This window comes from Dendronephthya gigantea, unplaced genomic scaffold (assembly GCF_004324835.1).
Source record: "Dendronephthya gigantea isolate DGI-Jeju-01 unplaced genomic scaffold, DenGig_1.0 000031F, whole genome shotgun sequence".
In the NCBI taxonomy this organism is placed as follows: Eukaryota; Metazoa; Cnidaria; class Anthozoa; order Malacalcyonacea; family Nephtheidae; genus Dendronephthya; species Dendronephthya gigantea.
In genome coordinates, this window is record NW_021163041.1 from 762,597 (window position 1) to 789,290 (window position 26,694).

At 36.0% G+C, this 26,694-nt stretch overlaps 4 protein-coding genes and 1 long non-coding RNA gene across 9 annotated transcripts in view; 3 read left to right on the plus strand and 2 right to left on the minus strand.

Moving 5' to 3' along the window:
- Positions 1 to 2,290: 2,290 nt before the first annotated feature.
- Positions 2,291 to 4,602, minus strand: LOC114524642 (leucine-rich repeat-containing protein 58-like). The gene is made up of 2 exons (XM_028545787.1): positions 4,059 to 4,602; positions 2,291 to 3,437 (listed from the first exon to the last, which is right to left on the minus strand). The coding sequence occupies exons 1-2, from the start codon at positions 4,511 to 4,513 to the stop codon at positions 2,825 to 2,827; spliced, it is 1,068 nt and encodes a 355-aa protein (XP_028401588.1). The 5' UTR covers positions 4,514 to 4,602; the 3' UTR covers positions 2,291 to 2,824.
- A 1,229-nt stretch (positions 4,603 to 5,831) lies between these two features.
- Positions 5,832 to 8,082, plus strand: LOC114524643 (protein lin-9 homolog). Its single transcript, XM_028545788.1, has one exon. It carries the CDS (start codon positions 5,942 to 5,944, stop codon positions 7,493 to 7,495), a length of 1,554 nt encoding a protein of 517 aa, XP_028401589.1. The 5' UTR covers positions 5,832 to 5,941; the 3' UTR covers positions 7,496 to 8,082.
- Positions 8,083 to 9,266: 1,184 nt separating this feature from the next.
- On the plus strand, positions 9,267 to 11,600 carry LOC114524609 (40S ribosomal protein S19-like). Its single transcript, XM_028545750.1, has 6 exons — positions 9,267 to 9,373; positions 10,187 to 10,287; positions 10,405 to 10,473; positions 10,689 to 10,803; positions 11,204 to 11,258; positions 11,500 to 11,600. Exons 1-6 carry the CDS (start codon positions 9,288 to 9,290, stop codon positions 11,527 to 11,529), a joined length of 456 nt encoding a protein of 151 aa, XP_028401551.1. The 5' UTR covers positions 9,267 to 9,287; the 3' UTR covers positions 11,530 to 11,600.
- Positions 11,601 to 17,630: 6,030 nt separating this feature from the next.
- Positions 17,631 to 26,694, minus strand: part of LOC114524608 (neurogenic locus notch homolog protein 1-like) — a 37,060-nt gene continuing 27,996 nt past the window's right edge. The window contains exons 14-30 of one of the 5 annotated variants that reach the window (XM_028545749.1): positions 25,108 to 25,377; positions 24,171 to 24,695; positions 23,776 to 23,895; positions 23,428 to 23,547; positions 23,161 to 23,280; positions 22,756 to 22,875; positions 22,478 to 22,597; positions 22,205 to 22,324; positions 21,927 to 22,046; positions 21,653 to 21,772; positions 21,269 to 21,388; positions 20,937 to 21,056; positions 20,659 to 20,778; positions 20,384 to 20,503; positions 20,114 to 20,233; positions 19,834 to 19,950; positions 17,631 to 17,968 (exon numbers count right to left, since the gene is read on the minus strand). In XM_028545749.1, the coding sequence (XP_028401550.1) occupies positions 17,943 to 17,968; positions 19,834 to 19,950; positions 20,114 to 20,233; positions 20,384 to 20,503; positions 20,659 to 20,778; positions 20,937 to 21,056; positions 21,269 to 21,388; positions 21,653 to 21,772; positions 21,927 to 22,046; positions 22,205 to 22,324; positions 22,478 to 22,597; positions 22,756 to 22,875; positions 23,161 to 23,280; positions 23,428 to 23,547; positions 23,776 to 23,895; positions 24,171 to 24,695; positions 25,108 to 25,377 (2,498 nt within the window). In that variant the 3' untranslated portion in view covers positions 17,631 to 17,942. The remainder of the gene's footprint in view (positions 17,969 to 19,833; positions 19,951 to 20,113; positions 20,234 to 20,383; positions 20,504 to 20,658; positions 20,779 to 20,936; positions 21,057 to 21,268; positions 21,389 to 21,652; positions 21,773 to 21,926; positions 22,047 to 22,204; positions 22,325 to 22,477; positions 22,598 to 22,755; positions 22,876 to 23,160; positions 23,281 to 23,427; positions 23,548 to 23,775; positions 23,896 to 24,170; positions 24,696 to 25,107; positions 25,378 to 26,694) is intronic. The other 4 variants (XM_028545744.1, XM_028545746.1, XM_028545745.1 and 1 more) reach the window with 4 other exon arrangements.
- LOC114524611 overlaps positions 19,155 to 26,694 on the plus strand; it is a 32,540-nt gene continuing 25,000 nt past the window's right edge. Inside the window, exons 1-3 of the long non-coding RNA XR_003687107.1 lie at positions 19,155 to 19,267; positions 19,867 to 19,964; positions 23,815 to 23,889. This is a non-coding gene — a long non-coding RNA (uncharacterized LOC114524611). The remainder of the gene's footprint in view (positions 19,268 to 19,866; positions 19,965 to 23,814; positions 23,890 to 26,694) is intronic.

Genomic DNA, 26,694 nt, shown 5'->3' on the forward strand with positions numbered 1-26,694 from the left:
ATCTTTTGACGAATGAAGCCTTGTATGCCATTAATTCCTCCCCTTTTTTGCACCTTTTTACACTTCAAATTAAGTTTGATATGACTTGACATCCATCCACTTGACGCATTTCTCATTTATTTTCATTTTTTGAGTCGTGGTCCACAGTATTTCCACGGTCGTTAGTAATTTCCGTATGGCGCTCCTCGTGGCCATGGGTCTCTTGCGCGACTCGATTTCTTCGGCAAACTTTATATTTTTTGACTAAATAGAGGAGACTGCAACATATACATATAATGATGACCACGGGAACAATAATAAGCGGTATAAAGTCTTCATCTTGCTCACTGTTTTTTCTTCTTGCAGTTGTTGTGTGATCATAAAATGATGTGGATACACTATTGAGCGATTTTGATGGGAGAATACTGTAAGATCTTATTTGGCCAGTCATTTTTCTCACAACAAATATTTTTTTTTGTTTTCCGCTGGAATGCTTTAATTATCTACACAATACTGGTGTAAATATGAATCAAGCCAGAATGCGTTCCTTGAAGACGAGGTCCACGAATTTGAAGTCTCTGCCTTTGGCTACTCCGTGGATTGTTGGATCTAAAAGGAAGAACCCGTAGATGTACTGTCACTTTATTTATATTCACTAAATTCTAATTCATCTGAGTGTTTTCGCGAAATGCACTAGAATTCCTTTTGTTTGTCCTAACCTTGTATGTTATATGACGCAGTTTTTAACTTTTTCTTATCTTGAGCGATATCTTCTAACGGTCATACCACGTATAGTCTCTTATGCCGAATTCCTAGCACTTGCTTGTTTGAATTTCTCAGCATTCTTTTTTTGAGTTGTCGCTTCAAATTCAAAGCACCAAACCAGATGTCTTCCAAATGTGCGTCGACAAAGCAATCTGGCACATTTTATTTTACTACACGTCATGTGACGCAATGTAATAATAATATGAAACAGGGGCCGGTTGTATGAAAGCCGGATAGCGCTATACACCGGATAATGATTTTTTCAAGTTTCAACCGTTCTAAAACTGCTTGAAAATTAATGAAATTTCAGCTTTGGAACCAACAAACATTAAAGAGGATCCTAAGGAATGCTAAGATTTAAAGTTATTCCAAAAAACGGGTGATTTTAAAGCGATTGAAAAAACCACTATCCGGCTTAAGATATTAGCGAGTTTAAGATGCACCAAATCTACGACGCGGACGTGACATGAAAACTGCTACTATAGCCTACTAGTGTTAAGAAACCAGTTTTAATTTCTTTTACATACGGTTCTGAATTTGTTTATCAAAAAGAGCATATTATTTCCATCGCAGTTGGGAAACTGTGGAATATTTATCTGCTACTTCACGTCCGCGTCGTAGATTTGGTGAATCTTAAACTCGCTATTGAAAGAAGTAAATAACATAATCCTGGTTGTCGTACAGTCATCCTAACCATAGGCATAGCTTAGTATAATTGTGGGGGAGGGGGGCATATTCATATATTCGTGATATGCATGCAGGAACGCCACTGTTTTAATTTCATTTCTCCGTGGGCGCTTTTTCTCGGCAAAATGCGAAATATTTCGCTTGTGATAATGAATTATGCTTGATTGCTCACAGTTCTAAAGGAGCAGGCGAAACATTTCGCATTTCGCTCTAAAATCTCGCCCGTGGCCGAGGAATCAGGGAAACTGACAATATCGGGAATGCAAATGACGGACGTAGTCGCGTATGGGAGACCTGCCCTAGCCAAAAAAGATTTAAAGACATATCCGCCTTTGTCTTTGAGATTTAGCAGATTTCAATTTTTCTCATCATCCAAGGCAGCCCAGAATTTGTAATTCTATAAGAGATATGAGATCTTATAAGATAATCAACACCTGTCAGAGGCAAGGCTACTGCTTTGAAATATCGAGATTTATGTCAACTGTGATACTCTAATGATTCTAATCCTTATCCAACGCTTTCTGTGGTTTTATCTACAATGTTGATAATGGTATACATCGCGAAACGTTATATGGTATAAAATGGTATAATATTCAACGGATCTAAATATTAAAAAAAATAACCGTGGGAAGTGACAACGGATGACAGGCTGCTCAGTATCAAAACTGATCAGGTATTCGTGTGAAAACGAAATCTGATGTCGATGTCACCCAAGTTTTCAGTAAAAGATTAAGATTCAATAAAATTAGATTTTTGTTATTTTTTCTATCATAAAAAACCGGGTGATATAAAGAAACTGCAGGCCGTAATGCCGTATGGATTGGGTGAGTCTGCACGTACAGACGCTAAAGAACGATCTTTACCTTCCAATATGCCTAATATGCTAATAAAATGAGCAATTTGATTCGCTAACGCTAAAAATTTATTGTGTGATGCCTCGAATTCAGTATTGTACGTACTTCTCTAAGTCTGGGGCGGGTATATTACTTGCCTTTCAGATAAACTTTACCTAAACAACAATTCATGCAAGATTAGGTGTATCATTACCCTTCCAGTCCAATTTTTCTTATTTTGAACTATTTTTTAAAAATTCAGGCTCAATGTTCTTATTAAACTGGTTCTTATAAAAAAGAGGCTAGAATTACATAAGCCATTTACAAACCAAGGCGAGGATGAAATTCCATGGCTGAGATTATTTTATATATATCCTAGCTGTCATTCAATTAGTACATCAAGACATATGTTGGAAATGCTTTGTTCATTGCTACCAACCAATTTCAGGTATTACATTCAATCAAGGAGTAGAGAATATTCTATATCTTTGGGTCTTTTGGGGGTGATTTTTTACAGTTATAATAACTGAAAAATTACATAAAACAGCAGTTATATTTTATTAACCCAATAGAATTTTCTTCATCCAAGATGGTTCAACACTTGAATCATCATCATCACTGCTGCTGCAAGTACTGCTACCACTTGCCAAATCTTCCCAATGTTCATTATCATGAGGAGAACACAAGAATTGTTCAAATGGCAGCCTGTATTTACCACAAAAATCTACAAACTTTATATGGCGAATGCAAGAATCAAAGAAAACACCACGACACCTTGGATTGACACACTTCCTTGCACTGTCAAGGTATTTTACTAAAAATGTAGGAAGATTTTCCACAGAGTAATCAATTCGGTTGTTTTTTATTGTCTTTCCTGCAAGCTCCTGTAAACTAGGCAAGTTGGAAAATTGAGATCTGACAAACCGAATAACTAAAGGATTCCCACGTACGCTGATAGCCTGAAGATTTTTCAGCTTCACAATTGCAATTGGTAGTGCAGTCAAGTTGTTGTTATGTAAACTCAATGATTCGAGTTGGGAGAGTTTGGCAAGCTCTTTCGGTAAAATGGTGATATGGTTATCACACAAATTCAGAACCTTAAGACTTTTCAATTTTCCTAATTCCACAGGCAATTGACTCAACTTATTGCCACCACAATACAGATTTTCCAAACTAAAAAAAAATAAAAATCAATATCATACAATTTATCCAGGGACATTGTACATGTAAAATAGGGGTAAAAAGGTGAAGTATAACAGCATTTTGTCAGGTATAATTAGTATCACATTCCTGCCATTAATTAAATAATGAAATAAATGATGGGGTAGGATAGGGTATCAAGTTGTCATTCTTTTATATGAGTATTAAAAGAGGATTATTTTGGCCGAAAATGTTTGTAAACTTTCAAAAGGAGGAGGAGGCTTGTGATGTAATAATAATGATGAGTTATGTGAAAACAAGCCAAGTCAGAATTTCTACTGCTAAGTCATCATGTAGTAGCTGGTATGTACCCCGTCAGCCGAAATTATTGAGCTAGCCGTTTTGTTCACATTGTAATGACTGTGCCATATTTGAGAAACAGAGCATAATGTTACCATGTTCCGAATAAAAAAACGATAATATGGCCAACTTTGCTGCAAATACGATTTTGTGGCTTATTTTAATTATCCCAACGGTCGGCGACATTACATGTTTCGCTGAGTAATGAAGGTATGATCACTATGATGTATATATCAATATTAAAATCATAGAATGATTGTAAATTTCGAACACGTTTTATATATTATTTATTACCTTGTCATTTGGCTGATCTCCTTTGGTATATAAGGAATTCGATTCCCCCCAAGATGAAGTTGTTTTAATCGTGGTAAATGTAGTACTTGCATTGGAAACTGATCCAGTTCATTACCACTGATATTCAATATTTCTAACGAGGTTATACATTGGGCCGATTGAGGCAACTCACGGAGAACATTATTTCTAACAAGCAATACTTTTAGTTGTGAAAGGTTACATAATCCGTACGGAAGATATTCTAGTTGATTTGAGGAGAGATCGAGAGTAGTCAAGTTGAGAAAATGCCATATTTCGTCGTCTGATACGTGTTTTAGATGATTTCCACTTAGGTCCAGATGAGTACACATGTACGGCTGTATTTGTGAATTTGTGTTTGTAGGAAAGACATGAACATCCTGGCAAGACAAGTTTAAAATAATCTCCGTCTTCTTCGAACTGTTAAGGTGGTCCATCTCGGCTCTCCGTTGTCTATGTTCAATATAATTTTTTTACTTCTCTATTTATATTTTCTTATTGTACCGGTACTTAATTAGATATGCATGAGAATGCATAAGTACAAAGTTCAACGATTTACGTCATCCAATCAAGTAGATGAAATATATCACAACGATTTGCGTCACCATTCAAGTGGGAAATACTCAACGGTTTTACAATATCAAACAGAAGCAAAAAGCCAAAACCCGACCCAGGCAAGGGCGCAAGACTACTTTTTTTCCCTGTTTACTTCTAATTTTTGTCGTGGATCTGAACTGTGCCACCGTCACTATCAGTGGTCACTACTGACTGTGAGTCGTGCCAACTGCCACAGAATACATACTCAGTGCCAAATAGCCGAAATAGGTTGAGTAGACCATGCCAAGCAGGTCTTAATACACCTTTCCGGACTCCGGTAATACGTCACAACTTTATCGTTTCCAGTTTAGAGCCACCTTGAATAAAACAGATTTCAAGTTTTACTCTCACGAGCTATGTGCAAAGCGTCCTTCTTCAACGTCAGAAAGAATTTTTCATTTAACTAATAAAATCTTCAATTCGTTGAAGTGCAAGTGCCTCCACATCTCCAAAAAGAATTCGCCTAGCCCCATGTTCTCCCCCACATTGACAGTCATTTGCTTGAATGCGTCGATGCGTGCTTAACATCAAGGACCTCGGTGTGACTGCGTCTATCTAGTGCAGTAGGCAAGACATATTGAGGAGATCACCGCGAAAGCAAGCAGAACGTTGGGGCTGGTAAAAAGAATATGTTGTGATGTTGATGATGTCACCACCTGGAGGTTGCTTTACTGTACAAGTGAGACCTGAAAGTATTGCATACTCTAGAGTATGCTCTAGCGTATTGTCACCATTCGGCCTTCACAACTAAACATCAGGCATTGGTCGAAGACGTAGAACGACGAGAAACCAAATTTATAATGAAGTACCCGACCGCAATGTCGTGTACAGAGTGTCAGACATGTGCGTCTCAATCTGCTACCACTTGAGAAAAGACGAATGATCAAGAATATTATAACTTTATATAAATTTAATTAAAGGGATGTGGCGATAAAAATTATTTCTGTTTTGTTGAAGAGGAAATTTAAACTTCTTATAGAGCCTTTTAACAAAATTTGTTTATCTTCCTTACTTCTCAAATTTTGTTTTGTGTAAGACCACAAATTTCCACAAATAGTAAAATGTGAGGGAACGCTTAGCGTACCTATTTTTTTCACGTCACGCGTCATGTTTGTTTTGCGCATGACCAGGATCTCGCCCGTCATTGATACCGCCATCTTTAAAATTTTCACACAAAAGGCGTAAAGGGTCTTACAATTTGTGAATGTTGTATTGTTTAATATGTCTACTTGTTGAGAAAATAACTTAATGTTTATCTTGGCAACAAGATGGAAAGTGATGATTCTGTCGCAATGGAATTTTCTGCGCAAGCCCTAGTTAGTTTAAGAGGAAATCAGCCTTCGCTACGGAACTCGCATGGAGATGATGAAATACAAACAGACGATGTTTTGCACTTTCCTAACTTCTCCGATAACGCCATTGCACAAGCATCATTTGGCTCACCTCGTCGAAAAGCTAGAAAACCGATAAAATTACAAAATACGTCCATTAAAGGTTCCCCAACAAAGAAAACAGCGGCGAGTTTGATGTCAAAATTACGGAATTTATTGAAGTTACCAAAAGCTTTCAAATGGTGTTATTTTGAATGGTTTTATTCCAGTATTGATAAGTCGTTGTTTCTTACTGATAATGACTTCTGCGTCTGTCTTAGAGAGCATTTTCCAAACTTAAATGCTAAAAATCTTCGTAGAGTTGAGTGGAGAGAATTGAGAAGACTAATGGGTAAGCCAAGGAGATGTTCACAGTCCTTTTTTAACGAGGAAAGAAGTGCTTTAGAGGACAAAAGGCAGAAAATTCGGCTTCTTCAACAAAGAAAAGTTACAGAGTTAGCAAAGTTCAAAGATCTTCCAAAAGAGATTCCAGTACCACTTGTGATTGGTACTAAAGTTTCTGCAAGGCTGCACGAACCACAGAGTGGTATATTTACAGGGCAGATTGATGCTGTTGATAGTACTGCATCTACATACAGAGTAAGATTTGATATTCCAGAGCTTGGAACCCATTCGATTATGGATATTGACATTCAAAGTAATGAGTGTGAAGAAACCATGCCTATTTCAGCATTTGCATTGAAGGAACGCCCAAAGCTTGCCAATGTGCCAACGTTTAGCTCTGTGCGCCGAAAACTGTCTGCAGTTGGTGATCCATTACTGAGCAATTCACCAACACGTGTTCAGCTACAAGAAGTTCTTGACAAAGGAGATACCACAGTTGGTGGTTTTCCAATTAAGTTTCTTGCTCTTGTAACTAGATTGTCTAAGGTTTTAACTCTGAAAAGAGAATTTGTTGATAAATTGAAACAATTGAATAGTGAAGCGGAGAAACTAAAATCGTACCAAATACCCATTGAACGAGATTTTCAGAAGAAATATGCAGAGGTTGTCCTTGAACTTGAGAGACTCAACACTGATTTGAACAATTATTTAAAGGAAGTGGAGGAATATTGTCAAAACATTAATTCTGTCCAGGGTGTTGCAAGTTTAGATCAGTCAGATGGGCTACAGGGATCATGTGAGAAACAGGCAAAGTTGATGGTTGAGCGTTTATCAGGTGATGCTGATCATGATGTAGAGAATGCTTCTATGCTGCAATTAATTGCGAGTCTCACAGCTTTGTTACTTCAGGTGAAAATGCTTGCTGAGAGTGACTTAAATTCCTTTGAATTTAAAAGTTTAGTTGACAGTGTACAAGAGTTAAAGAAGTCAGTAGATTCAACCAATGTAAGTTCTTTTCAAAACAATGTAGAAATTCATATTGCACATATTCAATCAGGACTTAGTCAGATGGGTAACCTTCAAGCATTTGCCACAAATCCACCCTAGGTATTTGATTGACTTGATATTGTTTATTGGTTTTAGTGAAACAAAAACACTAGTATTGTCATCAATATATAGTACAATATATGCACAAATTGTAAGTAGTAATTTTTAGTCAGCTTTTGTGTGCCAAATAATGTGATTTGAAAGAGTAATCTGATCTCATTATTTTCTGAAACATCTACATCTCTGGATCTTTCACCCAAATGGCCAGGGAATTTTTTTAAACCAAGAGAAAATTTGTTTCATTGCTTTGTTCTCTTAATGAGAGTTGGACGATAATAATAGCACAACAAAGAAATATGTTTCAAGTTCACATCCAGTTTTTTCCTTAGCTTCCCTGTATTTGTCTATACTAAACACATGTGTACTAATCATATACTAACAGTACTGTCGTTATCTTTTGAGTACATTACAAATGCTGTTTTTTGTTTAATCTATATGGTTGGCTTTGGTTACCTTTCCCAAATGGCCAATTCCTCGTAAGTTTTCACTAGGTGTACACCTAAATGAAAATCATGAGATGTGGATATTTTGTGGACTTACCGAATTTTAATATTTGTATATGTATTGTATTTTGTACAGGAAGTAAATTCTGCTATTTTAAAGTGTTTTTAATTAAAAATATTTTAGCAGCTTTTTGTTTTTCGTTTTTCCATTTTAAACCAGTGAATTGAAGTTATTGAACTGACTGCAACTCTTGTAAAATTTAATAAAATGATACCCTCTTAGGATATATAATACTTCAGGTGTAATATCAAATTCCCTTTGCCCCAGAGCCAGTTTTTCGAAGCTAGGCCAATCGTTAGTTCTAACCCTGAACTAACATGCGCCCAAAACTGGTTTGTCGAAAACAAATGCCGTGCATGACAACATGACACAGGACGATTTCTCTTGTAGGGAGGTCAAAAGAAAATGACATTAATAGTCACTCATTACTAGTAGATATCTTTCAATAATAGTAATCTTCCAATAGTAGCTATTCCTCAGTCCTCTTCATCAGAAGTACCTGTGTATCCCGCACTAATCTAACTTGTCCCAAGTCTAGTTATATTTATATAGAAGTTGGACAAGTGGTTCAAAGGATAGTTAACTCACTAGGTTAAATTAACCCAGGATTAGGATGGTGGTTGGGTATGAGTGAACTAGAGTCAGTTTAATGAAAGCCCCGTTTACACAGTTTACACCACACTTGATTTATTAGCACAGGCCCGGCATGGCTAAAATTGGCACCTGTTACCGTTGGTATCCGTGCAGGCGTGCACAGGCCACCAAGGCCGAGCACAGAAAAAGTTAAGTGTGACCATGTATGTATATTTTTAACAAAAGCTGCTCCAATATAGTTGGACGGACTAAAAAAATATTTCGCTGCCTTTACATGTATGACCATGTCGGTCATACAGGTAAATCATGGTAAATCGGGTACTATATTAGACGGTGCTGCACCCGTTCATTTTTTGTGAACGGTTCCATAGTCCTAGGTCATTGGTGTCCCGTGACATTCATGATTTGATTATGAGGTCTTTGTGGATGAAACTGACTCGAGAGAAAAACGTCCTAACAAACGGGTGGAAAAGAGGCCATTGCACTCGATCTTGTACCCAGAGAGGCTGATTCGTGTGAGAAATTGTGGGGGGCTGGTTACGACAAAACCCCTTATGTCATTTCTCGTCCTCCCCTCGATCATTCTTTTCCTTCACGTTCAAGGTAAATGGCGGTGTATTTTTCATACACGTGCCTATTTCATATCGAAAATACTTCGTTTTAGATAAAAGCTAACACCTGAAAACATTTTTAGATGTCGACTGGACACGGTCACGGAGTGACAGTAAAAGACGTAAATCCACATGACTTTGTTAAGGCTTTTTCAGCCCATTTAAAAAGGTTACTATATTTTCTCCTTTATTGTGGCTGTATCGGCAAAATAACTAATCGTGGACTAGCAATTATTTTTATTTATGCGATGGGAATTTATGGTATTTGCGAAGGCAAATCGGTTGTGCACAAATATTTTCTGATATGCTTTTAAATATTCTTAACCAGCCTGATACTTATGGTTAAATTTTATTAATAAATATTTAGGTCAGGGTAAAAAAAAGTGACTGTTATTTGACTAGAAGCATAGTTTCTACATACTAATTATGGTCCCTGAACCTTTATAATGTTTGCCGGGGTTCAGAATTGCAATAATTATCTACAATAATTGTGATAATTTGGACACCAGACTACAGAAAGTTTTACTTTATTTCTTTTGCAATCAGAATTTGCAAAGGGGTATGTGTCCCTAGAGGGGTACCCACAGAGCTATCTCTATTAATTTTTATCATGACTGGTCACTCAGAAATTACCCCAAATGAAAGTGGTCACTCTCTGGAAATATTCAGAAGTGGTTTGTGCAAATTATATATGACTTCCACAAGGGTACATACTGAGTAAGAGATCATGATAGATGGTGCTGATGCAATAAACATGAAGATGACTCTGAGGTATTCCCTGCAGATAGTGTCAAAAACTGCCCATACAAAATGCATCCTTTGCAAATGGTGCAGGGATGAAAATGTGACATTTTTTGGCATGAATACACAAAAAGGACTAAAATTTGCAAATTTACTTAGATAAGAGTCATAAGACCAATGTCAACTTGACAGTATTCTTCAGATCTTCAACTTTGCATATAATATTTATGTTTACTTTTAGACAAGGTAAACTGAAAGTTCCTGATTGGGTTGATCTTGTTAAAACAGCAAAAAGGAAGGAACTTGCCCCTTATGATCCTGACTGGTTCTATACAAGAGCAGGTAGGTAAACATCAGCTGGTAGATGAAATATAGCTCTTTTTTAGTTGTCATGATAAATCTTTCAATTTTGCAACTGACGAGTTTAACTGATATGTTCTTGTTTGACCTTTATGATAGCTTCCATACTTCGCCATGTTTACTTAAGAGGTGGTGTTGGGGTTGGAGCCCTCACAAAGGTCTATGGAGGTAATATTCTTTGTGGTACTTTCTCTGGCAGGTTGATATCAATGCTGGCATTACATTTATAGATAGAAGCATGCGCTGCATATATTGGCATGGTCTTAGTTAAGATCTAGTTAAAAATCCCAGTACATTCTGTATCATTCCCCAAAGTAAGAAAAAGCCTGTGGAATTTTTAGCTTCTCTTAGTGATTCGTGTGCATTCTCTACTTGTGAATTAGGACGGAAACGAAGAGGGTCAAAACCATGTCACTTTGAGAAGGCATCATCTTCAGTGGCACGAAAGGTGTTACAGTCTTTGGAACAACTAAATTTAATTGAGCAACATCCAAATGGGTAACTTTGTCATTTATTTTTGTCATTTTACTTCCCTATAAGAATCTGGTAAACTTTTTTGCAGTGTTTACTTCACTTGCTCTATGATAGTTTTAGTTTTGGAGTAGACCTAGTATCTAGATTTAGGGTAGACCCTTTCACAGTTAGCAGCTGCTCATTGGAACCCCATGTATGTATGTATGTATTTTGGATAATTTATCTACTTAGCCCAACCTCACTTTCCCAGGTTTAAAAACTATTTGAAACTTCAAACAGATATTGCATAGCTAGCGCTGTGAGATATCTCAAGATATCTCTGGTTGATTTATAGAACCTTTACAAAACGTGCTTGTATGAGACAACAACAGTTAGGCACAATTGTGATTTTTGTTGAAGTTATGTTAACTGAAATCTATTTTAGTGGACGAAAAATTACCCCTCAAGGACGGAAAGATCTAGATCTTATTGCAGGCCAAGTAAGTGGAGAAATTTAATATACTAAATTGTTATTAAACAGTAAGCTCTTTGAATAAAGTTTTGACACAAATAAAAGCGATATAAAATTTATTATTTCACAACGTTTCGATGCTGTACAGCATTATTGTTTAAAATATTGCCTATTTTAAAGTCCCTACCTTTATTTTCTGATAAAAAATGGGCAGTATTATAATATATTATCAACAACTATTGATACAACATTATATGTTGGGTTTTTAGATTGTTCATGCTGAAGATAACAAGTCGTAACAAAGTGTAACTGAGCAAGCATATGAAATAAATTGATGATTTACCAATATGTTAACATGTTCTAAAACCAATTTTGATTAATTTTTCTTTATTCTATTTTCTACTTGTAATGTCCAATTGCGTTTCACCTGTCTAAAGCGTGTACTACCAACCAACACTTTGCCACCTGGTCTGGCAGTGACGGAAATTAGTTTTTGAGTAGGCGATTTAAATTTGAATTTATTGTGTGCTGCCAATACCAGACCAATTATATATGAATTGCTTTATTGCAATAACTTCTTAAATCCCGATAATAAGCACCCTCACTAATTAAAGAACATAAGGCAAATTTTTCCTGCCTAATGTCACAAGCAGTGCTTAGTGAGCGTCAGCGAAGTCAATAAGTCAGCGAAGCACTTGCGAGTTGCGAATCGCGAACAAAAATACCTGTTAAGTGTCATATTTTGTTCAGCAAAAAAGCCAACTATTTAGCTACTAACCTCGCTTTCTATAGTTCCGTAATGAAAAGAAATATCACACGTTGGTTATTTTGTGCGGACTCGCCCTACGAGCCCGGTTACACTCGTATCCGACGTTTTTTACGTTCTCATATCGCATTTAACAAATAGAAGAAGCATTTCACAAATAATGACAGTTTACAGTTTTTTTACCCGTTGATCATTCTTGAAGAAGTTTGTAGTAGTTTGAGAAACAAACGATTTACTAAAATGATATGTTCTACCCAAGGTAGTAAGGTAAAAAAGCCCCCAGGCCTAGAAATGAAAAATGTAAAGGAAAAAGGGAATAAAAATGTGTAGGGAGACTGGATGTCCATATTTGTTTTACAGATAAACGACGTGAAAATACAGTATAAGAAGATAAATTATTCATTTTATTGCAATTGAACTCGGAGATCTGTATTTATATTCTTTGGATATGGTATATCTCTACGATTTATGTGGAATGTCATTTCACTTCGGCAGATTTTCGGTGTAAATGCATGTAAGGTGTGCAAGCTGCTATAGCGCGTCTGAGGGATTTTAAAACTACAAAATAAAGAGAAGAAAATATTTTAAAGACGATTTACTATGATTTTGCAAATAAAGCACAAGAGTAGCTAACTTAGCTATTTACATTAATAGAAGTTTATAGTTCAAAGTATACAGTTCAATGGGCCAATGGCATGCATACATCAAGAATGACCGCCCCATTCTAAACCAAAGAAGATGAGGTTGCAAGAGTTCGATGCTCGAAGCGTCATGATAATGGAGATTTGCAATTTCAAATGAATACAATAAATGTAGCCATATATGCTAATACAATGATTGGTTATTGCGATTTACGATAAGTGTCCAAAAAGGCCTAAACGTCGAAGTAAAGCTCGTTTCATGCGCTCAGTTCGCAATGAATAAATAAAAGGATTGATGCAGGAGTGAACTTGAATTATTATTCGGAAAACCGCCACCCATTTTAAAAAGGTAGTGCCATTCCCACTGACAGCATAATACAGACGAAAGAGGATCGACGGAAGCCAGGCCGCGATGAAAACAACGCATATATAGAGGATGGTTCTGTTTGTCTTTAAACGGTGGGCATTTGTTTGACTGGCCATGTCGTTTGGGTTGGGTTGATTGTTGTGCTGAACTGCCACGATTTGTCGACGGATGTTGCGATTCTGATTGTGGACAATCATGAATATCATTATTTGAAGAAGAATTGTAATTGAGAATGCAGCGCTAGTCAAGATCGGGAAACCTTTCGACTCTCCTTCAGGATCGAGGATAACCCACACTCCTAGCAGAAACGTGGTGACCCAAACAAAAGCCAAGGAAAGATACACCGTTACGTCAGTGTCGTTGTTATGATAGAAAAATGGAAATCGTATATTTACAAATCGCTCCAAAGTTACTATAAACAGTCCGAGACTGCCTGACAATAACGTACAATGTGAAAGCATTTGAAGCATTAGTAATTGCAGAAGGCTGATGTTTGCTCTGGGAGAGAGTATGTGATTAATCAAGAGCGGCTGGACGGCAACACTGGACATGAAGTCAGAGACGCACAAACTTAAAACAAGTATGTCCACGATCTTTTTTTCATGGTTTCTTCTTATTTCGTATATTAGGTATATCAAAACTGCGTTGGAGATCCCACCAACTAGGGCAAGAATGCCACTCACTATTGATGCAACAACAGTAACTTCGAATGACATTCTAGTATCAGGCCACTTTCTGCTCCAAAACAACGTTGCGGCCAGTGCATTGGTGCTTGGTGAAATTGTTGTACTTGCCATATCTGCTTACTTTAGTAAATAAGTAAAGTAAATACAAGTAAATCAATTAGAGACAGAGTCGTTGATTGTAACCGTGTCATTCATATATGCAGGCAGGAGACGCGAATATACATAATGATATACTATTACAAAGATTGCATGCACTGTTACTGAATTCATTGATATATAACCATTTAAAGTAATAACTATATTTAAAGTAATTAACTTGTGTTGCATGGAAATTGAAAAATAATTTCATCGTATATAGCTATAGCAATATCAAATTATTTGATCTATATTCATTATTCAATTTGTGCGTGGTACGAAAGTATTAATTTGCCTAGTGAAACTTGTTGAATCATTTACTTCATTGCATTTTTATATTTTTTATTCCAATTAGTTATAGTTATTAGTTAATAAAAAGTTACTACTTTACGTTTCATGTATCAACCGGCAAACATCAGCAACATATCGTGCTTTTAACGCGTTGGAATTGGAACGTCTTAATAAATCCATGAAAATCTATTTGTCACGATTAAGTGTTATCTGTGAAGTTCCTGTTAATATATAGTCAAGATTGCCTTGAATACAAATTGCTGCAGTAAAATTCAATCAAAAAGTTGCATGCAATAAGCCAATAAGCATGCAATTCACGATCAATATGCATGTAATTTCCGCACATCCGGGTAAATTGCTTAATTTTGGCGTGAAAAAGTTTTCTTCACACTTTTAATAAATCATATATACAACAAAAAGCCTTGAAAAATCAAAATTGACATTTGAATCAAATATAACTGTCATGCTTTATCTTTTCACAACGTTACAAGAATAGTTCTCCTTGGAAATCATTAACATTGGGGCAAATAAGCTAGTATTCTTCTTATCAGATTATTATTTATTTTATTAGTGGAGGTTGCCTGAAACTAGGTTGAAAGAAAAAACGGTATCCATGCAAGACCAAATGCAATATCAATTTGCCGACTGCGGGGCACAATATCTTGACGACTCAACAATTTGTACTGACTTGGCATGTATATAATAGGCTGATTTAAATTTATCTGATGAGTGCCACATCAGTGACAGTGGCACGAAAGTATTTGTAATAAAGATGTCAAGTACAAATTGTTGAGTCGTTATTCACAGTTTTATCTTGACTTCAGAAATCAGATTAATGCATGCATGGGTAACTGAAAATCATGAATCCGTGAAACGTCAACGTTTTCGATTTTCTTACTGTTGTATATTTGCTTGGTATTATTTTGCTGGGTGTGCATGTTGCCTGGGTGTAAAAATGAGTACGTCGTGAAACCAGTCCCAAATACAACTAAAAAAACTATGCATATCCATCATCACTTTCAATGAGTTTGGAAGGAAATATTAAGTAAACCCAAAATCAAACCCAAAGTAAATTTTAAAATTCAGAGTCCAGCAGATACCCTTTTTGGATTAAGTGTCTCAAAAAAAGCTGGGGCCTGAGCCAAATTACTCTCTTTGTCCTCCTCCTGCAAGTTTTCCCTTGGCCTTGAGTTTTTCATGCTTTCCCAAGTAAATCTTTTATTAGCGACAGAGGTGTAAAATTGAGGGGACAGCGAGAATGCATATTACGTCGGCCTGTCGTCGAGAAATAGATTGCCTACAAATTCAGTTTGCTAGCATGAAATTGCCAACATTTACTTAAGCATTCCAAGCAGTATATACGAACTAATAACCAGATCACACGACAATTTTGTGATAATATATTTTTACATGAAATCAGTATATAATTATCAGTGATATATATATTGAAGGACTTTAAAATTAATTCGAATACGACTATACGATATCTCTTAAATTAAATATTTGCTATCATCCAGATGGCTTACTCTCTGCAAATAGTTACTTGTTCATATAGTTGTATGTACATACATGCATGGTCTCTTTACTCTCGGTGGTAAATTCGCATCAAAAAATTTTTGATGCGGGTAGTACGTAATACATAAAGCCAAGGATTAATGCAGCAATGGATTTGAATGATTATGTTAAAAATGTGGAGCCATTGTATGTAGAATGTAAGATTTCCATGAAAGAGAAAGTCAACACGAAATATAACCGAAGGTAGCCATGTTAAGATAAAAACTGCACAAATATATAGGATTGTTTTGTTTGTCTTTGAACGCTGCGCGTTGGTTCTTCTCGTCATGTACGAAGTTTCACTTTCGCCTTGTCCTTGGTTATGTTCAACTGCCATGACTTGTCGACGCATATTACGATTTTGGGCATGGATAATCGTAAATATATTGATTTGGAAAAATATTGTGAGACCAAATATAGTACTGATTATGATAGGAAATGTTGCAGATTCGTTTTGGCCATCGATAAAAATCCAAACAATTATCCCAGCAGTAGCAGAAAAGACTGTTAATAGGCAAAGCCATATCTTTGTTTCAGTGACGTGATTGGCGTAGTAAAACGGAAATTTGATAGACAAATATCTGCTGAAGGTTATGGAGAGAAGACTTAGAGACCCCAAGACAAGAGTGAAATGTGTTGAAGTGTGGATAAGCAGTGAGTGGAATTTGGATACATGAGACTGTGAAAGTAGACGTGTTATTAAAACTGGCTGAACAACAACACTGGATAGAAAATCTGAAAAGCACAAACTTAGAACAAGTATATCGAGATTGTCCCGTTCTTGGAATCTTCTAATTTGAAATATAACGTACAGAACCAAACCGTTGGCAAATCCCCCGAAGACACCAAAAAGTGCACTGAAAACGGAAGTTGTAACAGCAATCTCAAAAGGCATTGAAACGTAATTCCATTTATGCACCCAATACGTTACTGTTGGGTCAACGTTTTCTGAGCTGTTAACCATATTTTATGTATAGTAAATCACTGAAACTGGTAGCAGGACTGAAACCCACGAAATCAGTAAATGTAGTCTGTTTTGTATTTACGCTCAGCCTTGATTTTTATACTATCACATGCACATGAATATAGAGTGGGTGTTCCGGGTTTAATTTATTTTAATAGGGGAACTCATTACTCTCGCACTCGAGGAAACAATTTTGTATTCATAGGCATAGCCCATTAGGTCAAGTTGATTAATTTTTGTTTCTTTTTAGATTTAGAAACAAAGAGAAGTTTCTTTGATAGTTTCCAGTTCGATAATTTAAGAGAAAGAGTAGTTTCATAATTGGAAATTGAAAAAGCAGATGAGAGTTAGTCCAAACATAAATAGTCTTTTTGCTGCCAGGGAATAACAATGGAGTGATCAACTTAATTCATACGACGAATGAAAGGGGCATATAGACATATTATACACGATGCTGCAAACATGCAATAATACTTCGCAGATTGAATTTAATGCCACAGTTTATATAGGATGTCAGGATCTGGCATTCCAAACTCTATAAAGCGTTTCAAATGTTTGCTACATTGCTAAAAAAATTTTACATGAAAATTAATGTAAAGAAGGCCTGAGTACGAAATTAGAAAAACCCAGAAATACGTTAATTTTAATGACGTCCTAATATGACAACATCTGTTAACGTTACTTTCTCCGATGATGGGTGATCAATTAATTCGGTTACAAAATACCTTTCCAGTTTTAGACCACATTATAGATGTAAAAAGTGAAACTACTAATTGCAAAATTTCAGTCCTGACTCCTGCCCGACATTTCTGTATGGCTTTTGACACTCGATATTTCCAAGTTATTTAAAGCGAGATTCAAAGGGGGTTCTGCATCTGCGCACCGTAGTCCTTCTCATTACTTTCTTCAAGAATTTTTCAAATTTGCTTGATCGATATTTATTACGGATCGTACCCAGCCCCATCAACGTAATGCAATCAAGGTATCGATTATTGTATATCTATTTCTACTTAATTCTTTAACATACAGAATATCAATTATGACGATCTCATTTTACTATTTTCATCAGTATGACATTATTATATTTCTATCAGTGGCTTCGCCAGCCTGGTAAGTGGGGGGGGACTTTTTCATATATTCGTGTTTTACATTATTCATTTCTTTTCAAATTGATCGTTTTACCGGTCTGTGAACATGAGTGTATGAATATCTCCACCCCACTTATCTATGGCGACGCCACTAATTTCTATTTAGTTCTTGCGTATAATATTTCTATCTCATCAAGTACATGTTATTCACGCGGGAACTTTACGACCAAGGGCGAAGTCTTCGAACTAAAAATATAATTGAAAATATCAGACAGCTAAAAAATCCCAATAACAACTGAACAACTGATAGTTGGCCAAAAAACGGCGAACTTGAGCTAGGCATTACTTTTTGTAAAAAACTTGCTCTCAAGTGTCTTAAAGTGAACAGTTTCTGACCAAGTAGAGTTTTTCATTCTTTGTTAGGGAGCGGTCATAAAGTAACTGCTAGGGTGGGCCGGAGGGAAAAATCTGTTTTCCTAAAAAAATTCGGTGGCCCATCCTGAAAATCTAGAAAAGATCTAAAAGCCCATCATAAGTCATTGGAAAAGTTTCATGACCCATCCTGCTATATATGTTAATGTACAGCGTGTCTATCACTTTGATCAAACCAACCATGCAGCGTCGCTTATAGTATGTATTGAGTGCAAACAGGCTGTATTTTGTTTCATGGCCCATCCATTTTCACAAAAAGTAATTGATGGCCCACCCAAACTAATGAAAATAATTTCATGGCCCATCTTTATTTCCTCCGGCCCACCCTAGCAGTTACTTTATGACCGCTCCCTTATATAATTTCAATTTAACAACAAGCGAAAAGATAACGGCTCACCATCGGGTTAAAAGCTACGACCGGCCGAATCAAGAATTAATAGAATATACATGGTTTGGAGATCACATATAAAACTACAATACAACTCATTAACTAATAACTATGTTGAGGTAGCTTTATGCAAAAAATTGTTCCTTTCAGCAAGACGAATGCCATTGGTAAGTTTGGCTAAAATACAATAGACACGTGACGAGAAAGGAACCATTTTTTGCATACACCTGGACAATAACATAGTTAATGAGTTGTATTGTACTTAATTTAGTATCCAAACCATGTATATTATATCAACTGCGGTTGTATGAAAGCCGGATAGCGCTATCCACCGGACAGTGTTTTTAGTGTTTTTTTGAATCGCTTTAAAATCGCTCGTTGTTAGCTATAACTCTGATTAAATCTTAGTATTCCTAAATCGAGGATCTTCTTTAATCATTGTTGGTTCCAAAAATCAAATTTGATCGCTTTTCGAGCATTTTTAGAACGGTTGAAAAAATCACTAACCGGTTGATAGCGCTATCCAGCTTTCATACAACTGGCCCCTGAAAGCTGAAGCTGTGAGCTGTCGTTCCAGTTTTCTGCGCGGTCAAATCCAGGATTTTGGTCATTTGGCCAGTAAATTACTAATTTGGGGATTTTGTATATTTTCGATTTCCGAGCCGTGTTTCACGATTTCAATAAATTGTAAGCTGTGAACCGTTAAAATAATCAAGCCAAGTAAGGTAAACAATTTTTCAACACTGAAACGTCAAACGTGCAGGAATACTATGCATGATTTTGGGTGCATTGGGTGCATATAAAACAATTAAATAACATTTATACAATGTGTTCCACGGTTCCATCAATTAATCCAAACTGGCTTATCATTGACTTTGGGGTACACTACATTGCCAAGTCCGGGATTTAATTTTTCTGTATATTTTGATTTTTAAATATAAGAAATAAACAGTTTGGCTATTCAGTCCTGTATTAAATGTGCCCCAGATATTCATATTAATGACAAGCTAAGAACAGGAGTCCAGAGGATAGAAGCCTGGGAACAATGTAGGACAATGTTTAGAGAATTAGAGTCCTTTCTCTACATGGCAAAAAATGCTCATGAATGCAGATTCACACATAGTCATACTGGTGATTTAATTGGGCTATAATTTTAAACCAGGTGGCTTCCCATTGTTTTGAGCAGAATTAACCCCTTAAACCAATCTTTAAATATAAATACTCAAAATAAGAATAGTACGTCCAACAAATATATTTTGGTAGCTAAATTAGGACATGTGAATTTTATTACCTTTCTGTTGACATCTTTTTCCTTTAAATCCAGGAGGACAAGTGCATTTAAATGAATTTCCTTTTGCTTTCATACATTTTCCTCCATTTTGACATGGAGCTGTGGAACATGGTGAACCTAAAATGACCTGAGTAAGTATCTTTCTCTAATTTCCCTCTAAGTGAATGCAACCATCCAGTACAAATATTCATGCCATCATTAATTGCAATGCATATAATAAACTTACATTTTGATATATATCTTAAATTTGCAATTAAAAGCTTTATATATATTTAATTACTTTTTGCCTTCAGCTGACATCTTTTTCCTCTAAACCCTGGACGACAGGTGCATTTAAACGATTTTCCTCTTACTGTACATTTTCCTCCATTTTGACATGGAATCCTGAAGCATGGTGATCCTATAAACAAGTGAAGAAAAGGACTTGAGATTTACTCTATACTGCCTGGTAGTCCTGAAAAAAATTAGGAGAAAGTGTTTAATATTAATCACTAGTGCGTTTTTATTAAGCAAGTGCACTATTAAAATTAAAAGCATTATATTTAATTACTTTTTGCCTTCAGTTGACACCTTTTTCCTGTAAATCCTTGAGGACATGTGCATTTAAATGATTTTCCTCTTGCTGTACATTTTCCTCCATTTCGACATGGAATCCTGAAGCATGGTGATCCTATAAACAAGCGAAGCAAAAGCAAAGGAACTGTTATTAAATGGCTGCTCTAATTCTAGCAGTATATTTGCACCTATGATCAATTAAATTTTTTTTTTCCTCGCCAACTGCCTTGGACTATAGTATTTCTCCAATTAGATTTCTAGAATAATTACCCTTTGGTTTCAGCTGGCATCTTCTTCCTCTAAATCCAAGACGACAAGTGCATTTAAAATAACGTCCTTTTGCTGTACATTTTCCTCCATTCAGGCATGGAGCTGACGAACATGCCAAGCCTGAAATTTAAATATTTAATTTTCAGCAAAATGCTTTTAATCTTTGTTAAAAAAGATTAGGAGAGTGTTTAATATTAATCACTAGTGCGTTTTGATTAAGCAAGTGCAACCGCCTTGGACTATAAGTATTTCGCCAATTAGAATTCTACAATAATCACCCTTTGGTTTCAGCTGGCATCTTCTCCCTCTAAATCCAAGACGACAAGTGCATTTAAAATAACGTCCTTTCGCTGTACATTTTCCTCCGTTCAGGCATGGGGCTGACGAACATGCCAGGCCTGAAATTTAAATATTTAATTTTTAGGAACTGAATGCTTTAAATTTACTCTATACCGCCTTGTAGTCCTCCTGTGATTATAGATGGAGCCATTGGCAAAATGTGTCAGTAATGCAAGTGAAAAAGATTAGGAGAAAGTGTTTTTAAAATATTAATCACTATTGCGTTTTGATTAAGCAAGTGCACTATCGAAAGCATTATATAAATAATTACGCTTTGGTTTCAGCTGGCATCTTCTTCCTCTAAATCCAAGACGACAAGTGCATTTAAAGTAACGTCCTTTTGCTGTACATTTTCCTCCGTTCAGGCATGGAGCTGACGAACATGCCAAGACTGAAATTTAGATATTTAATTTTTAGGAATATGCTTTTAAACGTTCTAGTTTATGTTTTGTCGGTGCAGAATTTCATATTTTCAATAAAGACAATACTTCCAATCTCCGGAAGATTTACTCTATTCTGGCCGTTAGTCCTCCTGTGATTATAGGTGGAGCCATGGCCAAAATTTGTCAGTAATGCAAGTGAAAAAGATTAGGAGAAAGTGTTTAATATTAATCACTAGTGCGTTTTCATTATTAAAGGCATTATATTTCATTACTTTTTGCCTTCAGTTGACACCTTTTCCCTGTAAATCCTTGAGGACACGTGCATTTAAATGATTTTCCTTTTGCTGTACATTTTCCTCCATTTCGACATGGAATCCTGAAGCATGGTGATCCTATAAACAAGCGAAGCAAAGGACCTGTTATTAAATGGCTGCTCTAATTCTAGCAGTGCAATGTTTTGCCGCTTTTTTGCACCTTTGATCAATTTAATTTTTTCTTTCGCCTTGAACTATAGTACTTTTCCAATTAGAATTTTAGAATGATTACCCTTTGGTTTCAGCTGGCATCTTCTTCCTCCAAATCCAGGACGACAAGTGCATTTAAAATAACGTCCTTTCGCTGTACATTTTCCTCCATTCAGGCATGGAGCTGACGAACATGCCGAGCCTGAAATTTAAATATTTAATTTTCAGCGAAATGCTTTTAATCTTTGTTAAAAAAGATTAGGAGAGTGTTTAATATTAATCACTAGTGCGTTTTGATTAAGCAAGTGCAACCGCCTTGGACTATAAGTATTTCTCCAATTAGAATTCTACAATAATCACCCTTTGGTTTCAGCTGGCATCTTCTCCCTCTAAATCCAGGACGACAAGTGCATTTAAAATAACGTCCTTTTGCTGTACATTTTCCTCCATTTCGACATGGAGTCCTGAAGCATGGTGATCCTATAAACAAGCGAAGCAAAAGCAAAGGAACTGTTATTAAATGGCTGCTCTAATTCTAGCAGTATATTTGCACCTATGATCAATTTAATTTTTTTTCCTCGCCAACCGCCTTGGACTATAGTATTTCTCCAATTAGAATTCTAGAATAATTACCCTTTGGTTTTAGCTGGCATCTTCTTCCTCTAAATCCAAGACGACAAGTGCATTTGAAATAACGTCCTTTTGCTGTACATTTTCCTCCGTTCAGGCATGGGGCTGACGAACATGCCAAGCCTGAAATTTAAATATTTAATTTTCAGCAAAATGCTTTTAATCTTTGTTAAAAAAGATTAGGAGAGTGTTTAATATTAATCACTAGTGCGTTTTGATTAAGCAAGTGCAACCGCCTTGGACTATAAGTATTTCGCCAATTAGAATTCTAGAAAAATTACGCTTTGGTTTCAGCTGGCATCTTCTTCCTCTAAATCCAGGACGACAAGTGCATTTAAAGTAACGTCCTTTTGCTGTACATTTTCCTCCGTTCAGGCATGGGTCTGACGAACATGCCAAGCCTAAAATTTAGATATTTAGTTTTAAGGAACTGAATGCTTTAAATTGTTGTTGTTTATGTTTTGTCGGTGCAGAATTGCATATTTCAATAAAGGCAATACTTCCAATCTCCTTAAGATTTACTCTATACTGCCTGGTAGTCCTCCTGTGATTATAGATGGAGCCATTGGCAAAATGTGTCAGTAATGCAAGTGAAAAAGATTAGCAGAAATTGTTTTTAAAATATTAATCACTATTGCGTTTTGATTAAGCAAGTGCACAATCAAAGCATTATTTTAAATAATTACGCTTTGGTTTCAGCTGGCATCTTCTTCCTCTAAATCCAGGACGACAAGTGCATTTAAAATAACGTCCTTTTGCTGTACATTTTCCTCCATTTCGACATGGAATCCTGAAGCATGGTGATCCTATAAACAAGCGAAGCAAGGGAACTGTTATTAAATGGCTGCTCTGATTCTAGCAGTGCATTTGCACCTATGATCAATTTAATTTTTTTCCTTGCCAACCGCGTTGGACTATAAGTATTTCTCCAATTAGAATTCTAGAATAATTACGCTTTGGTTTCAGCTGGCATCTTCTTCCTCTAAATCCAAGACGACAAGTGCATTTAAAATAACGTCCTTTTGCTGTACATTTGCCTCCATTCAGGCATGGAGCTGACGAACATGTCGAGCCTAAAATTATTGAATAAAAGAGCACATTTTGATTCATGCTGTTCCAGAATGCGGCAATTTAAAAAAAACCAAAACCAAACCACTGGTTGCTGAAACTCTTCAAAATGACGCCCGTATAACAACAGACTATACCAGTATCCGTCGTCAATACTTTACGATGAAGAAAATCTGGGACATAGCTACCTTTTAGTAGTGTTTTTTTCTATTAAAACAATTGTATTTGATTACCTTTTTTATTCCACTGACATCTTTTTCCTTTAAATTCAGGAGGACAAGTGCATTTAAAAGAATTCCCTTCTGTTGAGCAGTTTCCTCCGTTTCGACAAGGAGCTGACGAACATGGTGAGCCTAGAATTTTTTAATCAACACGAAAAGCCTGGTGTTACACGAATATGATTGGCTCGCGTTAGTTTGCGGAGCTAATCAAATATCGTCTATTTCAGCAGCCGAAGTTAAAAAAATATTTTAACTTTTTCTCTGTTTTACACTATTTGATTAGCATTAGGCCAGCCCTGATTAGCCTGAATTCTTATTCTTTAATGGAAATTGCAAATTTAGAACAGACTTAGCTGCATTTATTTTGTGTTATTTACTCGCGAATTCCTTTCCTCATGTTAACTTACCACATTTTGCAAACTTTTTAAGATGTTTCCACTTTATTTCAATTCCCGCATTGTTGCATTCTTCTTCATAAGCAGCAAATGATTCACACACACACGCCTTGGGATTACTTCCACATGCGCAGACATCATATTCACACTCTTCTATAGGACCATCATTTGGATTTACAACTTCATTACACTTTAAGAAAGGTTCTTTTGTAAGTGCTGAACATTCTTGTTTAGCTCTCAGGGCACGTTTGATGTTATTTTTACACGGATGGTCCTCAACAGTTGTGACATTTGGACAACTGCCATCCGTCTTCCAGGAATTTCCAAATGTAATTACGTTTTTCACAAGTGCATTTTCTGGTGTCTTGAACTCATCATTACGTTTGCCATTAAAATTGCCGCAAAGTCCTGATAATTTCCCCCTATAGATGTTTCGAACTTTCACAAAAACGTTAAATACACCATCGTATTCAACTATTAAACCAATCTTTGTCGTGATCTTCATGCCACGTTTCATGAAAGCTTCGATAATATATCCTAAAAGTCAGCAATGAACCTTTTTAAACGTTTCCGTATATGATCTCTAAACATTCATATTATGAGAAATCTGACATACACTAACATGCGCATGCATTTTGGAGATGTCATCATACATGATGTCAACATACATCATACCTTTTCATATGAACTGCATTTAGTATTCTTGTATTAACTATATTTTGTCATACATATTTTGACTCAGTAAATGTCTCATTTCTTTCCTTACGAATCACATCACATTTTCACGAAACGTTATATTCACGTATACATTTGTTCTTAGCAGTTTTGTTTTATTACAAGAACTGTTCTCTCTGTCTATATTATATGTAAGGGATTTAAAGAACCAGGGCGCTCAGTCGTTATTACGCACGTACATTTTGAATTATTTAAATAAATAAATTTTAGGTACCTTTATCTTTATACGGCATTGTGACATTTTCACCATTTACTAATACACTTCCTCCTCTACTCATGTAAATGGTTTTTCCTTGTATTTTTGCAGTAATAGCATAGGTGCACGTAGCTTTTCTTTTACCACAAGGTTCGTTATCTTGCAGAATTGTAAAGGTTTCTTTCGAGTCTTTAGCTAACACATATTGACATTTTCCCATAAAGTCGTAGCGTTTTCCATCAAATGTTCGGTAGTGAGGATCACCTGTTGCTCGGCATACCGCTAGAGCTGAAATTAAAATTACAATATTTTAATTTTTGTTATAACCATTCTATGTATTATTTTACGCTTCGATTTTCACAGTTTATAGACTTTACTGATTAGACGTCGAGCAACATTGCTTTTTTTGTTTGGCGTTACCAAGATATTTATTAATGCACGCTTCATATTAACTATATGATGAAACATTGTACGCCGTTTTGCGTTACTATTTTGGGCAATTATAAATATGTAATAGATGTTCATGATTTTCTTATGCATGCATTGAATTAATGTGTTGTAATAATTCCTCAATTAATACTTAATTGTTTGAGAAACTAAGTTTTACCTAAAATAGAAAGCGACAGCCACTTTCGACTTACATACTGCATGGTGGCAAACTGGCAATCCTCTGATTAAAAGTCAGTCACAGGAATGACCTGAGTTTCATCTCTTTTATCATTGAAATAATCAAAAGTTCAAGATAACTAATTTTCCAAATGTAGCGAATAAATTCGATTACCCTGTGGTTTCAGCTGACATCTTCTTCCTCCAAATCCAGGACGACAAGTGCATTTAAAATAACGTCCTTTCGCTGTACATTTTCCTCCGTTCAGGCATGGAGCTGACGAACATGCCAAGCCTGAGATTTAAATATTTAATTTTTAGCAAAATCTTTTAATTGCTGTAAATGTTTATGTTTTGTTGACGCAGAATTGCATATTATAAAGACAATGTACTTCCAATCTCCTTAAGATTTACTGTATACTGCCTAGTAGTCCTCCTGTGATTATAGGTACGTGGAGCCATGGACAAAATTTGTCAGTAATTCAAGTGAAAAAGATTAGGAGAGTGTTTAATAATAATCACTAGTGCGTTTTTATTAAGCAAGTGCAACCGCCTTCGACTATAAGTATTTCTCCAATTAGAATTCAAGTAATTACCCTTTGGTCTCAGCTGGCATCTTCTCCCTCTAAATCCAGGACGACAAGTGCATTTAAAATAACGTCCTTTCGCTGTACATTTTCCTCCATTTCGACATGGACTCCTGAAGCATGGTGATCCTATAAACAAGCGAAGCAAAAGATCTGCTCTTAGATGGCTGCTCTAATTCTAGCAGTGTAATGTTTTGCCGCTTTTTTTGCACCAATGATCAATTTAATTTTTTCCCTCGCCAACTGCCTTGGACTATAAGTATTTCTCAAATTAGAATTCTAGAATAATTACCCTTTGGTTTCAGCTGGCATCTTCTTCCTCTAAATCCAGGACGACAAGTGCATTTAAAATAACGTCCTTTTTCTCTACATTTTCCTCCGTTCAGGCATGGAGCTGACGAACATCTCAAAC

Coding starts and splice junctions, on each gene's coding strand:
- LOC114524642 (XM_028545787.1), bottom strand. CDS start 4,513: ATGGACCACCTTAACAGTTCGAAGAAGACGGAGATTATTTTAAACTTG. Junction 3,438..4,058: donor GAGATCAGCCAAATGACAAG/GTAATAAATAAT, acceptor ATTTTTTTTTAG/TTTGGAAAATCTGTATTGTG.
- LOC114524643 (XM_028545788.1), top strand. CDS start 5,942: ATGGAAAGTGATGATTCTGTCGCAATGGAATTTTCTGCGCAAGCCCTA.
- LOC114524609 (XM_028545750.1), top strand. CDS start 9,288: ATGTCGACTGGACACGGTCACGGAGTGACAGTAAAAGACGTAAATCCA. Junction 10,804..11,203: donor ATTGAGCAACATCCAAATGG/GTAACTTTGTCA, acceptor AATCTATTTTAG/TGGACGAAAAATTACCCCTC. Junction 11,259..11,499: donor TAGATCTTATTGCAGGCCAA/GTAAGTGGAGAA, acceptor TTGGGTTTTTAG/ATTGTTCATGCTGAAGATAA.